This window comes from Podarcis filfolensis (genome assembly GCF_964270895.1).
Source record: "Podarcis filfolensis genome assembly, chromosome: 1".
NCBI lineage: Eukaryota > Metazoa > Chordata > Lepidosauria > Squamata > Lacertidae > Podarcis > Podarcis filfolensis.
In genome coordinates, this window is record NC_139604.1 from 122,554,483 (window position 1) to 122,570,491 (window position 16,009).

Below are 16,009 nucleotides of genomic sequence, written 5' to 3' on the forward strand. Positions count from 1 at the left end.
TACCCCATTCAGGACCAGGGAATCCCCCACACCCGCCCATCCCCTGTCCCCCAAAAACAGTACTTCTGTCTTGTCAGGATTCAACCTCAGTCTGATGTGCCCATGCTTTCCTTACAGGCGCAAATGGAAGCATGGGAAGCAGGTTAAGAACACCAAATTGTCTTTTGAATGTGGCCAAGAAAAAGCGCCTTCCTAACCCCCAACAGCTTTTTATCAAGTTGCATCTTAAAGGGGCTTACCATTTATGCCACTCTTATCAGTTTGCTGGTCTGCCCTCTGAACTCAACCAGAGCTAAAACAATTGTTTTTGTTTTGCCATTTTAAAACCCAGAAATATTGCTCCTTCCTATAAGAGGATCTTAGGCTTATGTATGAACCCAGCTTCATAAACTACATTCTCAACGTTTTACTTAGCATTGTTTTAGTAACAAGTCTTTATTTTAATACATGAAATCCCGCTGAAGACTTATTCATTAGGCGCACTTATGAAACTTTCAACGTATTACTAATGTTGTGTATATCTAAGATGGTGGAAAAGACATGATTAGCGATGCAGCTGATGAAAGAGTTTTGCTTAATCTCCTGACTCATAATGAAGGAAAGGACTGGAATCTTAAAAGGCAATTTTCCCATGCAAGGAGCATAATTAACCTAATATATGAATCGCGAGGAGAGTAGTTTGGCTAAATAAATGGCCAGTGCCAATCAATTCCATTCTTTTTAATTGTGATGTCTTCATTTGGTAGGCATCAGGGAGGACAATATCCCATTTAAATGTAAGTACAGTATTTCTTGGGAGAAAAGCAATGACAAACCTAGACAGCATCTTAAAAAGCAGAGACATCACCTTGCCAACAAATGTCCATAGTTAAAGCTATGGTTTCCCCAGTAGTGATGTATGGAAGTGAGAGCTGGACCATAAAGAAGGCTGATCACTGAAGAATTGATGCTTTTGAATTATGGTGCTGGAGGAGACTCTTGAGAGTCCCATGGACTGCAAGAAGATCAAACCTATCCATTCTTAAGGAAATCAGCCCTGAGTGCTCACTGGAAGGACAGATCCTGAAGCTGAGGCTCCAAGACTTTAGCCACCTCATGAGAAGAGAAGACTCCCTGGAAAAGAACCTGATGTTGGGAAAGATTGAGGGCAAAAGGAGAAGGGGACGACAGAGGATGAGATGGTTGGACAGTGTTCTCAAAGCTACCAGCATGAGTTTGACCATACTGTGGGAGGCAGTGGAAGACAGGAGTGCCTGGTGTGCTCTGGTCCATGGGGTCATGAAGAGTCGGACACAACTAAACGACTAAACAACAAACAACAACAGTATCTCCATCTCTGTAGTGGGCAAAAGCCTTTATTTTAAAAAAATGACACAAAGAATAAAAAAAATGAAATAGAATTTGTTAAAAATGTGTATGTGGACACTATGCTGGCCTAGATTGGCCTTTGGGCCTTGGCCTGATCCAGCTGGGTTTAATGACACCTCTTTTGTCCTCTCGGCTGGCATCCCTCAGAAGGCCAGGTTTGTCTGGGGAGGAGAAAGGCCTTCGAGCTGCTAACTCCTACTTTCCACCTTTCATGAAATTAAAGTTAACATGCTTTTGTAGCACATTTGCTGTTATGCCGCGTTCAGGCAGTGAATTCTAAAGTCCTTTTTAAAAATGAAAATGAAGCAATTTGAATGCTGTCTATCCCACTTAAACTGCATGTCATGAGCTGAATCTTGTGTTGTTGTGAAATATGAAACTGCCTGTGCCTTTCCCCCTTTGGTCATGGGCACACCCACTGGGTGAAACTGGCCTGTTGAAAGCTTCTTCCTGTACACTCCTATTAATTTATGTGCCTGATTCATCAACAGTGTTGCTAGCTCAGCTGTTTGGAGCTTTTGTAACCTTGTCCTGCTTCTTCTGGCAGCCATCCCCAGCCTTTCCTTTGTCATCCTTTTTGGAGGTACATTGTTGCCAGTGCACAGAAGACAACATGTAAGACAGAGAGAGAAGGTTTCTAGTGACATATATATATTATATGGACCGCAGGATGCAACATTGTCCTGTTACGGTGTGACATGAAGCAAAGTCTATAAAGTAGGTGTGAGGAACCTCCAGGTGTTATTGGATGCCATCAGCCCTAGCAAGCATGACCAATGGTTAGGGAGGATTGTAGTTGCATTTAAGCAACATCTGGAGGGCCACAGGTTCCCCAGCCCTGCTGTAGAGGTTTGAATGAGTTTCTAGGTCAGTGTTTTTTGGGCTAAATGCATTAAGAATTGTTAATGGGTCCTGGGAAGAGAAAGCTGGATGTCAAATCAGTTTTCCTACTCCATTTTGGAATTGGAAACTGATGCTATGTAAAGCAAAGGTAGCCATGTTGGTTCACAAGGAGCCGACCTCAGACACAAAATAGTGGCAAGCTTTCAAGCTATACAGAACTGTTTATCAGGCAGCATCACGTTGGATGTTGTTGCCATAAATTCATCCTGGAAACATTTTTTTCTAAGAGTGAGATTGCAGACACTTATTAAACTTCTCCAAATCAAAACATCTTTGTCATTTCACATTGATGTCTCAGTCCTAAGCATGTTTTCTCAAATGTAAATGATATGGATTTAAAAGCAGGAGTGAGGGTCAAACTGCCTGTGGGTCAAACTAGACTTCAAAGTATATTTAGAACTGCAGTCTAAATTGAGATTTAAAATTTGTAATTAACTGTTGTTTCTGGTGCTGAACGCACTGAAAAATATTATTTGCCCCCTTGGTGATAAGCTACCTCCAACAAAGTTGTGGATAGAGAGGGTCCTGTGTTTGAGATCGCTAGGCCTGTCTGAAGAACAACAGTCCCCATTCAAAAGCCCCATTCCTTCACAAGTCGTTTGGTTTGAAAGCCTTGGCAGCAACACATGTTTGAATCTGTTTTAAATTTGGAAAGCAGATTGTACTGCTTTGAACATGGAAGATAAAATATATATTCTTCCCTCTCCCCATGCCAGTCTTGCTTTTAATGGAGATGTTGAAGGACTGCTGGCCTGGCATCTGGCTGGTGTGGATCTCAACCATCCTGGTTACGATGGGAGCACTCCATATGCCGTGGTAAGTGTGTGATTACTGTAATATGTCAGATGGACGTCCTGTTCAATATGTATGTTAAATCACCTCTTCGGGTCTAAGGCAAATCTCCAAAGAGCCCCGCATCAAATACAACTTAAGAGGTTTCTGAAATGGCTTTGCACAGGATTCAGTGGAGCTTCAGGAGCAGGAGGCTCTGGAAGGCCTAGGTCAGCCTTCCCCAATCCAGTGTCCTCCAGGTGCTTTTGAATACAACACTCATGGCTCATGGCAGCTGCAGCCCAAAGTAATAATAAGAAGAAGAGTTTGGATTTGATATCCCGCTTTATCACTACCCGAAGGAGTCTCAAAGCGGCTAACATTCTCCTTTCCCTTCCTCCCCCACAACAAACACTCTGTGAGGTGAGTGGGGCTGAGAGACTTCAGAGAAGTGTGACTGGCCCAAGGTCACCCAGCAGCTGCATGTGGAGGAGCGGAGACGCGAACCCGGTTCCCCAGATTACAAATCTACCGCTCTTAACCACTACACCACACTGAATCTCAGTCAGCAAAGCAACTGGAGAGCATCAGCCTAGAAAGCATGGGTCCAAGCAGTTTTTCCGCTTGCCTTGCTCTTTTCCGAGGGAAAACTGTGCAGGGGAAAGGACTCTGACTCTAATACTTCTAGATTGGTGCTAAATCACATAGACAGTAGGCTAGAGAGAAACCTACTGTCTACTCATAGCTTTAATGGAATGAAAAATCTCAATTTGGTGAAAACCTGAATTGCCATTTGTTCCAAACAAGTGCTAAAGAGCATTTTCCCCCAGGGAAGAGCAGCAGGACAAGAGGAAGTGTTTATAAGCCCTTAGAGCAGTGCCTGGAATGAACTAATTCAGATTAATTAATTCATTGAATTAGTTCAAAATCTTTGAGATACATCAGGAACTAGAGGAGGAGACTCATGAAGGGGGAGAGGAAAGATCTGGAAAATACTTCATCTCTGCTGTCAGGAACTTAATGGGGGAAGCAGAGAGACTTGGAAAAGGCTTTGAGCAAACAGGAGCTCATGAGCTGTCTTAAAGGTTTTGCAAAAGCCTCTTTGAGGTAGCTCCCCTGAGCATGCTTCTTCAAAGGGCGCTTTTGCACAGCCCTTTAATGGTGAGCAGATGAGTGAGGATAAAATCCTGCTTCCTTGGGAACAGAATTGCATAGCCAAGGCAGGATTAACCCCTCCCTCCCACCCATCAGTTGATGTCAGCTGCTGTTGGTGGGTTAGTGTGGTCTGGGGGAAATGATATCATGTGCCAAATGGACTCCCTGGCAGGCCAAGATTGGTCTGCAGTCCAGAGGTTCTTCATCCCTGGTGTAAATAGAACCACAAGGGCATTCTCCAGTGCCTATGCTGATGTTTTGAAATGGCAGGGCCTGTAGGGAAATAACAGGGCCAGCAAGAAAGTGTGCAACTGGGTGATTGCTCAGGGTTTTGTGCAAGTACCTGCTCAGCTTTTGTGCGCAGGGGAAAGGGCTCTGATTCTAAACTTCTAGACACATAGATTCTAATCACATAGACAGTAGGCTAGGGAGAAAGTTACTGTCTACTCATAGCTTTAATGGAATGAAAAATCTCAATTGAGTTTGTGTGGTACAGTATAGTTATTTATTTAGCTATCTGTTTTTTTGAACTTCTAGTCTGCCAACTCAGCTGAAAGAACTCTCTAGTACACCATTTAAAAATTACATAGTATGCAATAAAATACACATAAAGTCTCTTAATGGATAAACAACCATAAAAGTTAATAGAAAGCAAGGAAAACAGCAGAAATTAAAACCACTTGATTTCTCGGCTCAAAAAGAAAGAGACCTGTTTCTAGCGATCCATCTTCTAAACCACTGATCTCTTTTTCAAGCCATCTTCAGCACTCTGGAAATCATCCAACCTATCACTGTAAACCTGATGAAAAGAAAAGAGTTCTATTATTTTCCTAAACTTTCCAATTGGCCAATCCTGGTGAGTTTTTCTTGGGAGAGGAATATGCCACCCCTGAAAAGGCCCTGTTAGTAGATTCCAGTTTGACCTCAGGTGTTGAAGAGATCTGAAGCAGAGGCTTTTCATTGAAGTGTGAACCGTATAGACGGTGCATATGGGAGCAGCATGTTTAGGTGCCTCTGTGTGATTTGTGCATTTGTATGAGCACCTATGTGCAGATGGCATGGCAGCACTTACTACTATCACAACCTTTTCTTGTAGGCAAGAGCTGCAAATCGTATGAAAGTCATGGAGTTTTTATGTCAGCTGGAGGCCTAATTTGGTAAGGCTTACGCTTTGAGAAACAACCACCACCAATGTTTGGCGGTGTGCATGTGGGCCGTTCACTCCATGAGGAATGTTTGGTTTGGGAAACGGACTGAGTTGGGACCACAGTCCTCTGGTTTGAGTTCATAGCAGCATATATCCATCTGTTTTATCATTACTTGGTGGGCTAAGGTGTCTTGCATGCTCACTAAGCAGATGGCTAAATACAGTCAACTTTGAAAGCACCAATTCGGGGGATCTCAGGATTTGGAAAATAAATCATTGCCATCAAAACTAACAGCACTGCCCGTTTGGGAGGACAGTCCTTCTGTGCACTAGTCTGTAAAGGCTGCATCACATGTACACCTAAGGTTGTGGTACACACACACACACACACACACACACACACACACACACCGATTATATAATCCCGATTATGTAAAGTGCAAATGGGACTGGTGGTTTGATTCAAGAGTATCATGCTGGTAAGCTTGCCATGGAGGCTGGATTGGCTAAGACTCCCTCTTAGAGACAAATACTGCTCTGGAGTATATGAAACCGCCCCAGGGTGGCTTTTCCTCGAGGAAGGCTGTGAAATCCTCCTCCTTCAAATTTCAGGCCATGTCTTAAGTTATTTGAAACATGGCTCCATACTGTGAAGCAAGTTTCTCCTTGCTTCATGGGCATGTTGAAATGATTTCTGCTACTTATCTCTGTATATTCAACAGTATGCAAACACCTATGGGCAATGATCCTGACTCGTTATGGTGCTTTATAAATGGATTACATCATTCTTTTGGCTGTCTGCTGAAGCAACAAAGTTGCCAGCTCAATTTTTGCACTGGATTTCTGTCATTCTGCAGCCCAACCTCCCCTCTCTACTCACCCACATGTTACAAGGGCAGATCGCTTGTGTTTCAAATTAATAGCTGCATTTTTAAAAGCTTAAAACAAGAAAGCCACGTTTTATGTATAAAATGTATCTTAAAGGAATACCAATATTCAGTTGAGCAGTATTAAACGGAAAGTTCAATCCCACAGAGGTTCATGTCTCCTGACCATTATTAATAATTTTTATGACTAGCCAGTGAGAAAGTAGAGAGTACACTTGTCAAATATGCATGTGATACAAAATTTGGAAGAACTGCAAATGCAATAGAGGATTTTATATACAGTTTGAGGAAAATACTGATAGGGTAGAACTCTGGAGTGCAATGGGTAATTTTGGGTGGCTGTCATTGTAAAGAGGAAATGTCAACCACTTGCACTCAGACAGTTATCTACCTACCTACCTATTTATCTAATATATTTTCCTGATTTTCTTTAGATACTTGGAGCTTCCCTGAGGCAAGATGGGGAGGAAAGGCACACATCGCTGCAAGCAACACAGATAACAATTGAAGAATGCAAGCTTATGCTCACTGTTTTTAGTAAAGAGAGTCTATTTTCTTATTTTTTTAAAAAAGAAGAAAGTAATGCTTAGCAAAGGACATTGCAATACTTCAGACTCGGTGCTCATACTAGCCTATTGAATCAATTTGTGTTTTCAGGAAGGAATGTGTGATGATGAAATGAACAGCTGTTCTCAAACCACATATGAAATTGCCTTATAGCAAGTCAGGCCATGGATTCAGTGGTGGCATAGCTTTGCAGGGTACCAGGCAGAAATCTTGCCCAGACTTGCTATCAGATATTATTTTAACTTCAGTTGCTGACTATTGGACCTGAGACCTTCTGCAAGCAAAGCAAAGTGCTCTGTTGCAGAGCTACTGTGTCTCACTATAGCTCAGTGGCAGATGACTCAGGGCAGGAGCTTCTTCACAGAAATCTAGACACAGAAATCAAGTTTCACATTTCAGCGGGGGCTACCGTTTTTCAAAAGATGAGATAATCGGGAATTTCAGAGAGAAGTATCATTTTTAAAACCAATCTTCTAATGCTGTGTACTGCATTAGAAACCTGGTATTAGCTTTCCTCTCAAATTAAGTGGGGGGGGGGCATACACACATCAGATTGCTTGAGAGAATTGTGGGGCTTCCAGAAGGGGGAAAAATCTTTAAAATCTAGAGAAGGCAGCCCTCTCAAAATATAGTATTTCACAAGAAATGACAGGATAGATATGGATTATGAAGAAGAAGGAGTTTGGATTTGATATCCCGCTTTATCACTACCCGAAGGAGTCTCAAAGCAGCTAACAATCTCCTTTCCCTTCCTCCCCCACAACAAACACTCTGTGAGGTGAGTGAGGCTGAGAGACTTCAGAGAAGTTTGACTAGCCCAAGGTCACCCAGCAGCCGCATGTGGAGGAGCAGGGAAGCGAACCCGGTTCACCATATTACGAGTCTACCGCTCTTAACCACTACACCTCTAATGCCATGTGTATACTGCCTCTGAAACCAGTGATGGGAGTGTACAGGTTGCAGAGTAGGCAGGAGTGTAATGCACAGCCCCAGAACGTGGGCTGTGGGATATTGAGTGTTGGTTGGAGGAGAAAAACAGAAAACCCGGGAGTATGGCCAGCTGGCCCCTAAACCTGAGGACTCCTGTTTGGAGATGAGAATACACTCCAACTGGGATGGGTAACCTGTGGCCCTCCAGATGTTGCAGGGAAACAACTCCCACCATCCCTGACTCTTGGCCATTCTGGCTGGAGCTGATGGAATGGCTTCCCCTCAGATGTCACGGAGATAAGTAACTATACAAACTTTAGAAGAAATATGAAGGCAGCCCTGTATAGGGGAGTTTTTTAGTGTTTGATTATGTTTGTATATATGTTGAAAGCTGCCCAGGGTAGCTGGGGTAACCCAGTTGGATGGGCAGGGTACTAAAAATAAAAATTATAATTATAATTATTATGGGGTTTGAAGTACAGGAACATTTGGAGAGTCACAGGTCCCCTTCCCCATGCTACAACATTTTGTTGAAGGTCGTCACTTGGAGGGTCCCACTGCGGTGGTGGTAAAATCTTGGTAATTTGCAAGGAAGTCAAAATAATGCCAAAATTTGTAAGCATCTTTCTGTGGGCTCTTGCCTAAAGAGAAATCTGAGAAATATTTGAAGGAGGTGGCAGTTTGGGCTAAACCACAGAGCCTAGGATTTGCCGATCAGAAGGTTGGCGGTTTGAATCCCCGCGACGGGGTGAGCTCCCATTGCTCAGTCCCAGCTCCTGCCAATCTAGCAGTTTGAAAGCACGTCAAAGTGCAAGTAGATAAATAGGTTCCGCTCCGGCGGGAAGGTAAACGGCGTTTCCGTGCACTGCTCTGGTTCGCCAGAAGCGGCTTAGTCATGCTGGCCACATGACCCGGAAGCTGTACGCCGGCTCCCTCGGCCAGTAAAGCAAGATGAGTGCCGCAACCCCAGAGTCGGCCATGACTAGACCTAATGGTCAGGGGTCCCTTTACCTTTACCTTTCAGGGAAGAAAATACATGTAGGTATTTTGAGAACAGCGTAATCGCTTTTGATAAGATTTGTGATACCTTTCAGGGTGACTTTGTGCATCTTTGTTTCTGCTGCCAGCACATTAGACCTCCCCCACCACTGTGTAATAGTGGGAGTTACTGTGGAAATAATCGTGATCTCTTTGCTGTGCCTTTCAATAAAATCTCTGAAAAATATTAGCTCAGCACTAAGTGGTTGTGTTTTTTTTAGTGGGGCAGTGAGGAGGAGGAGAATTTATTGATCTGGTCAGTTAACAAGAATGGCAGCCATCAATGGTATTCTGCTGGTGAACAATACCATCACCCCAGGCGCCTGCTTATTACACTTAAGACAAGTCCTGATTGAATGGACTTCATCTAGCCCAGTATCCTGTTTCCAACAGTGATCAGGAAGACCAGGAGCCCACAATCAAGTCCAAGAAAAGGAAAACACAAAATTATATAATAAAATACTCATAAAAGCATAACCTAGAATGTCCACACACACCCACACCCCAGCTTACGTAAGAATCCACACCAGAAGTGGTGACTAAAAACTTGGCTGGATTATTAACATTTCCCAAATGCCTGGGAAAATAAAAATGTTTTGGTCTGTCCCTCAAAAAATGACAATAGTTGGTGCCAAGTGAATTTCCCTGATAACTGGGAGCCTACTACATTACTGTCAATTGTTACACCACACTTCTCTCCCTCCCCCCCCGCCATCACTTTCCTAACTGCAAAAGGTCCATTTTTAAAAATGGATTTGTTGTGTGAGAACTCTTTAATTGAACAAACTTTAATTTCTGGTATGCTGTTGAATCCCTCTTGCAAAACAGTGAGAGTTGGGAGGTGACCTGTCTCTGGAGTCAGTGCGTGCTCAGTCCTTTTGTCAGAACTCTTGAGCATCTTGGATATAAACGGCAACTTCACTATCATCTTGAGGGTTTAGAAATTGCCCTGTGTTAAGAGCAGAGTCCCCAGATGTCTGAAGTGCCTTAATTGTGGGGTATACAAAAACATTGATTTAAGCCAGTTCACCAATGCAGATAATTCCTCTAAGCACTCATATTTCTAACTTTCTACATACAGAGTTGTTATACTTAACAAGCATCAACTTGGACCTAAGTAGTAGGGAGGGAGGCATGCCAAAGCCACAAATCCTTTTGCTTAAAAAGATTGGCTGGCCTGTGTTAACATTGCCATAGTTATTATGTGATATAAAGAAGAAAATCACCGCAACAGATGCTCACGAAGTGTTTTGTATTTCCTCCTTTTCCTCTTTGCAATTTAATCTTGAATGTATGCAAAGAGAGGCTAAAACCTTGCTGAGAATGTTGCTTCCATCTGTCTCCTCCACCCTCCTCCTAGGCTGAAATGATGATCCAAGAACTTTGGGTGACTGAAACTATTAACTAGAGTCTAACAGCAATCTGGATTCGCCATGTGCTTCCCTTCAAGCCCTTTGGCAACACAGCCACAGGTGAGAATTACATAACCGGTTTGATCCTAAATTCTGCTTATGCACAGGCTTGGCTCATCCCCTGGGCTGTTTGGGGTTGCACTGTGGAAAAACACGTTTGGAACATGTAGTTTGACCTCCAAACCACACATGGCTGATCCAGCCCAGGATATGAGCTGACGGACAGCTATAGGAGCAACTTCGCCCCAAGCCTGATCGGTCACATTTTCAACATCCATTAAAGTAGTTAGCCCTGGCGCAAAGAGAGTAAATTAAAGGCAAGCAGGTTAACCGTGGTTTACGCAGTGGATTAAGCTAATGAGACCCTAAAATAATGATAGAAATAAACATCAAAAGGAAGCCAACTCAGAAAGTGTCTTCCAGGACCCAATTTAAGCTGGCTGTGATGGTGACAGCTTATAAATGAAAATGACAACGTAAACAGAACATATGTGTGCTGCCTTAATTATGGGGTGTGTGTTCAGGTTCCTAAACTGTCCACATGCTTGCCTTCATCATCTCCGACATTTTGTTTCTCAACACATTGCTCCTTGTGCAGGCGAGTGACTGCAGACAATGCCTGCATGAGATAGCTCAGGTGGTAGAGCATGAGACTCTTAATCTCAAGGTTGTGGGTTCGAGCTCCACGTTGGGTGAAAGATTCCTGCATTGCAGGGGGTTGGACTAGATGATCCTTGGGGTGCCCTCCAGTTCTGTGATTCTGTGAATGTCCCATGCCGTTGTTGGACATGCCTGGGTTATTAGCAGATGTGCACCTGTGCTGACCCCAACACCCCACACACTCCAGGCTTGCAATGCATTCGGGTTGTTACCTTTTCTGCTTTTTATATAAGATCTCACTACAAGCTGAGTTAATGGTAAATCAAACTTGATATCTGTATAGTGAAAAAATCAAACTGCCTAAACAGACTTCCGAAATCATCTGCTTCAGTCGGTGGAGAGCAATCAGGTACCTTCATTGTACTTGTTTTTGGCACCTGCTAAAATCATTCCTGTTTAGACAAGCCTACCCAGATGCTTAGAAATTTGAGGTGACTTTAATCTGTTTTCGTATTTTGTAGTCAGGTTGTGAATTTTTCTTGGTTTTACTGTTTTATCTTTTGTAAACTGCTTTAAAGTTTGGTGGGGGGGTTTTTTTGTTTGTTTGTTTGTTTTACAACCAAGTAGCAATGTTATGGAACAGATAAAACCAAGCACCGAATCTGGAGGCTGCAGGATTTGGTGCCCTCCCTGCTGAATTGCAAGAAATCACTACTAAATTGCGCAAACCTGGCTAGGTCTGGAATTGCACGTATAAGCAGGAGCTTTATGTATCATTAAGAGCAAAAGACAAACGTGCTAGATTAGGCCAGTGGCCAATCTAGTCAGGCATCCTGTTCACACAGTGGCCAACCAGATGCCAGCAGGAAACCCACAAGCAGGTCCTGAGAGCAAAAGCGCTCTCTCTCACTCCAGTTTCCAGCAACTGGCATTCAGAAGCATGAGCATGAAATTTATTACGGTCAAAGACCAGCTTGAGAAACACAAATGGAACTACAATCCCAGTAGCAAAACAAACATTTAAAACAATATACAACAATGGATTTTAAGTTTAAAAGTGCAATACGCATTGTTGTTGTTTAGTCGTTTAGTCGTGTCCGACTCTTCGTGACCCAATGGACCAGAGCACGCCAGGCACTCCTGTCTTCCACTGCCTCCCGCAGTTTGGTCAGACTCATGTTTGTAGCTTCGAGAACACTGTCCAACCATCTTGTCCTCTGTTGTCCCCTTCTCCTTGTGCCCTCCATCTTTCCCAACATCAGGTTCTTTTCCAGGGAGTCTTCCCTTCTCATGAGGTAGCCAAAGTATTGGAGCCTCAGCTTCAAGATCTGAAGAAGAAGAAGAGTTTGGATTTGATATCCCACCTTTCATTCCCCTTCAGGAGTCTCAAAGCGGCTAACATTCTCCTTTCCCTTCCTCCCCCGCAACAAACACTCTGTGAGGTGAGTGGGGCTGAGAGACTTCAAAGAAGTGTGACTGGCCCAAGGTCACCCAGCAGCTGCATGTGGAGGAGCAGAGATGCGAACCCGGTTCCCCAGATTACGAGACTACCGCTCTTAACCATTACACCACACTGGCTCTCACATCTGTCCTTCCAGTGAGCACTCAGGGCTGATTTCCTTCAGAATGGATAGGTTTGATCTTCTTGCAGTCCATGGGACTCTCCAGAGTCTCCTCCAGCACCATAATTCAAAAGCATCAATTCTTCAGTGATCAGCCTTCTTTATGGTCCAGTTCTCGCATATAAACACATAAAAACTTTAAAATAGACTACCTCAGAGAAATGACCCAAAGTCGCCCGTGGATCCGGGTTTGGGAATTTTCTTAACAAACTAGATTGAATTGGGGGATGGTCTGCGCCTACAGATCTGTGCGCAGAATCTGGCGACAATCTGGGTCGTCTTGTGGTCTTTGCCTAACGGAAGATCGAATTTTTGCTTAACGGGAGGTCAGCAAGCCTCTCCAGCAGGGGGTCAAGGGGTTCTCTACGTGCTTGATCGTAAAAGGGACATCTAAAAAATATGTGTTCAGGGCTTCCTCTATCCCCCAATGGACAGGTGCAAATTCTCTGGTCATATGGGACTTTTTTAAAGGATCCTTCCAAGACCGGTGAGGGCAGAGCCAAACATTCAGAAGCAATTATTGCCTCCAACGGCGGTAGTGGAACATGGGCATTAACAGCCATGTTGTTTAGTCGTTTAGTCGTGTCCGACTCTTCGTGACCCCATGGGCCAGAGCACGCCAGGCACTCCTGTCTTCCACTGCCTCCCGCAGTTTGGTCAGGCTTATGTTTGTAGCTTCGAGAACACTGTCCAGCCATCTTGTCCTCTGTCGTCCCCTTCTCCTTGTGCCCTCCATTTTCCCCAGCATCAGGGTCTTTTCCAGGGAGTCTTCTCTTCTCATGAGGTGGCCAAAGTATTGGAGCCTCAGCTTCACGATCTGTCCTTCCAGTGAGCACTCAGGGCTGATTTCCTTAAGAATGGATACGTTTGATCTTCTTGCAGTCCATGGGACTCTCAAGAGTCTCCTTCAGCACCATAATTCAAAAGCATCAATTCTTCGGCGATCAGCCTTCTTGATGGTCCAGCTCTCACTTCCATACATCACTACTGGGAAAACCATGGCTTTATTAACAGCCATAGCCCAATCTAACAGGAGGGATGCACATATGTTTCTAAAAAGCTTGGATTTAGCTGGTTGGCTATTCAAAGAGGTAAAGTAGGGTGACCGCTGGGTTTGGTTCACCTGCTTTCCCCTCCAAACAACAGGATCAGCAGGGTTGTTTTTGGAGGCAGTTGGATCACAGCCAATGTGTTTCAAAAGAGGGACAACTGGATTCAGGGCTGCTAACCAGTTTGTTCCACAAGGGTTATATACAATTTTGCTGGCCGGGTTCCAAACACAGGCCTTCAGCAGGGCATCTCCAAAACTAGAGAGAGACAGAGAGAGAAGGGGAAAGTCTGGAGGTTGTGATGCCCTTAAGGAGACAGTGCAGAGTTAATTCGCTGTGCCTGAATACGATGCAGGAAGCAGTTCTCATTGTTCCTTCTTGAAGTTTCACAACAACTATAGAATGTTACCAACCTAGATCAGACATCCACCCCCCCACATTTTTAAAAAATCAAAGGGACTTGGTATGTAGGTTCATTTAATTGCTTATAACAATAGCCTGTGCATACAATAAGTGAGCTGGCTTCTGAGAAATTATCATATGTGCCCTAGAATAAGAGAATTGGGGATGGGAACTGCTGTTTCTCCTGATGTGGCACCTGTGATTCCAGGACAGCTGTTACAGTCAAAGAGCTTCTTCCCAGGCTGGTTGCTGAAGATCTTTCAAGGCATATTTATGAGCCGAATACCAACTTGAGTATGTTGTTTTAAAAGGCATTATTGATTCCAAGAAGATGAGTAAGCCTGTTCAAGCCACGGAACTTGAGCGACTCTGATGATGCTACATGATGCATTGCCCGCCCGTGGCTTGGCACAGCTTCTGCCAATGATAATGTGTGGTAAATGAAGAGTCTTCTGCTGCAACCAATGGGCAAAGCCCGTGGACATGGTGTGATAATTCTGCAAAACACGTCTTGCAAAATGCACCATCCGTCCTACGCAGAAAATTCTGGGGTGAGTTGCAACTTGCAAAGGAAGCAATCCAGGAGATCGCCAAATGATTCATTTTCATTTTCCCTTTGTGATGCATTTAAAGCTTGCTTGGCCATGAGCACTGGAACTTAAATGGCAAAGTGATACCTGTGTAGGGTTTGGAAAGATTAGACCAGCCTGTCTGGAACTGATGGCAATTGGAGGGCACCAGGTTTGTTGAAGTCTGGATTAGTGAGAAAGGAGAGCTATGCCAATAAAAGCTGGGTAGACATAATCTTCTGAGCTATGGTTTTTGACTATGCCAGATTTCAAACTGGAGGCACTGTCCCCACAATAAATTGATTTTTATTGTAAAATGTTGCCAGTAGTAAATGGTATTTCGGGCAGTGGCGGGGGGCGTGGGCACAGGAAGGTAAGGATGGAGGAAGATGTCATTTTTTAAAATCTCTTTTACTCATTTTCCCAATATTAATTTCAGTTGCCCACATTTTGCAGCAATTTGCAATTAAAAAAACCCCTTCATGAAAGTTAATCAGCATTTTGGTGCAACTTTCTCGTAAAACACATTTTTATATGCAGGTCTGCAAGCAATTCCCCCTAATATATGCATTTTTGTAAGTTATGTTCACCAATATCTTCATTTTTATGCACACTTTCACCAAATTTATACATTTTTGTAAACACTGGCTGGAGAACTGTTTTGCAAAAGCACAGATTCTGAAAGATAGCTCTATTTGGGTTCACATACTGTTTTGGATGCGGGTGGCGCCGTGGCTTAAACCACAGAGCCTAGGACTTGCTGATCAGAAGGTTGGCAGTTCGAATCCCCGTGACGGGATGAGCTCCCGTTGCTCGGTTCCTGCTCCTGCCAACCTAGCAGTTCGAAAGCACGTCAAAGTGCAAATAGATAAATAGGTACCGCTCCGGCAGGAAGGTAAACGGCGTTTCCATGCGCTGCTCTGGTTCGCCAGAAGCGGTTTTGTCATGCTGGCCACATGACTCGGAAGCTGTACGCCGGCTCCCTCAGCCAATAAAGCGAGATGAGCACCGTAACCCCAGAGTCGGCCACGACTGGACCTAATGGTCAGGGTCCCTTTACCTTTACCTTACTGTTTTGGAAGGTGAACATTTGATAGATTCAGCTTTAAAGGCATACTGGATTGAATTTCTCCTCCATCTCTAGGGGAAGGTTTAGTTGGCCAAGAAAAGTAAGGCCTTGGGTTTACTCTTGCCTGCTCACTAGTTTGCCCTGTGTGCTTCTAGCACGGTGGCTGGGTATCGAAAATCATGGCAGCTTGAGCCCTACTTCCTCCCCATGGAGCCCACCCCTTCCTCCTCTTGTGCACCCCACTAAAGAGGAGACTTCTTGGTTTGTTACCTTACAACCCTTTTCAGGAATTGAGCCTGAACGCATAGAGGCAAAAAGAATATAGGGAACTGGGATCAAGCACATTGCCCTGAAAGTCTACATGTGTCCGTTCTACCTGCAATCTTCCTGCATGGAATAAGTACGTAAAGACATAAGAAGAGTTTGGTGGATCAGGGCAGTGGGCCTGTTTATTCCAATGCTTTTGTAATTTAAGATGCATATATGTTTTGTGAAATTTATTTTTTTATTAAAAAAATTA

The 16,009-nt window shown here is 43.9% G+C and overlaps 2 protein-coding genes across 4 annotated transcripts in view; one reads left to right on the forward strand and one right to left on the reverse strand.

Annotated features, from left to right (window-relative positions):
* The window catches only part of ASPG (asparaginase), a 63,376-nt gene extending 54,415 nt beyond the window's left edge, over window positions 1-8,961 (forward strand). For both annotated transcript variants that reach the window (XM_083614919.1, XM_083614918.1), the window contains exons 14-16: window positions 2,988-3,087; window positions 5,294-5,354; window positions 6,666-8,961. In XM_083614919.1, coding sequence (XP_083471045.1) covers window positions 2,988-3,087; window positions 5,294-5,350 — 157 coding nt within the window. In that variant the 3' untranslated portion in view covers window positions 5,351-5,354; window positions 6,666-8,961. The remainder of the gene's footprint in view (window positions 1-2,987; window positions 3,088-5,293; window positions 5,355-6,665) is intronic.
* Window positions 1-16,009, reverse strand: part of LOC310766010 (uncharacterized protein) — a 776,685-nt gene that overhangs the window by 39,491 nt on the left and 721,185 nt on the right. The gene's annotated exons all lie outside the window — the stretch shown is intronic.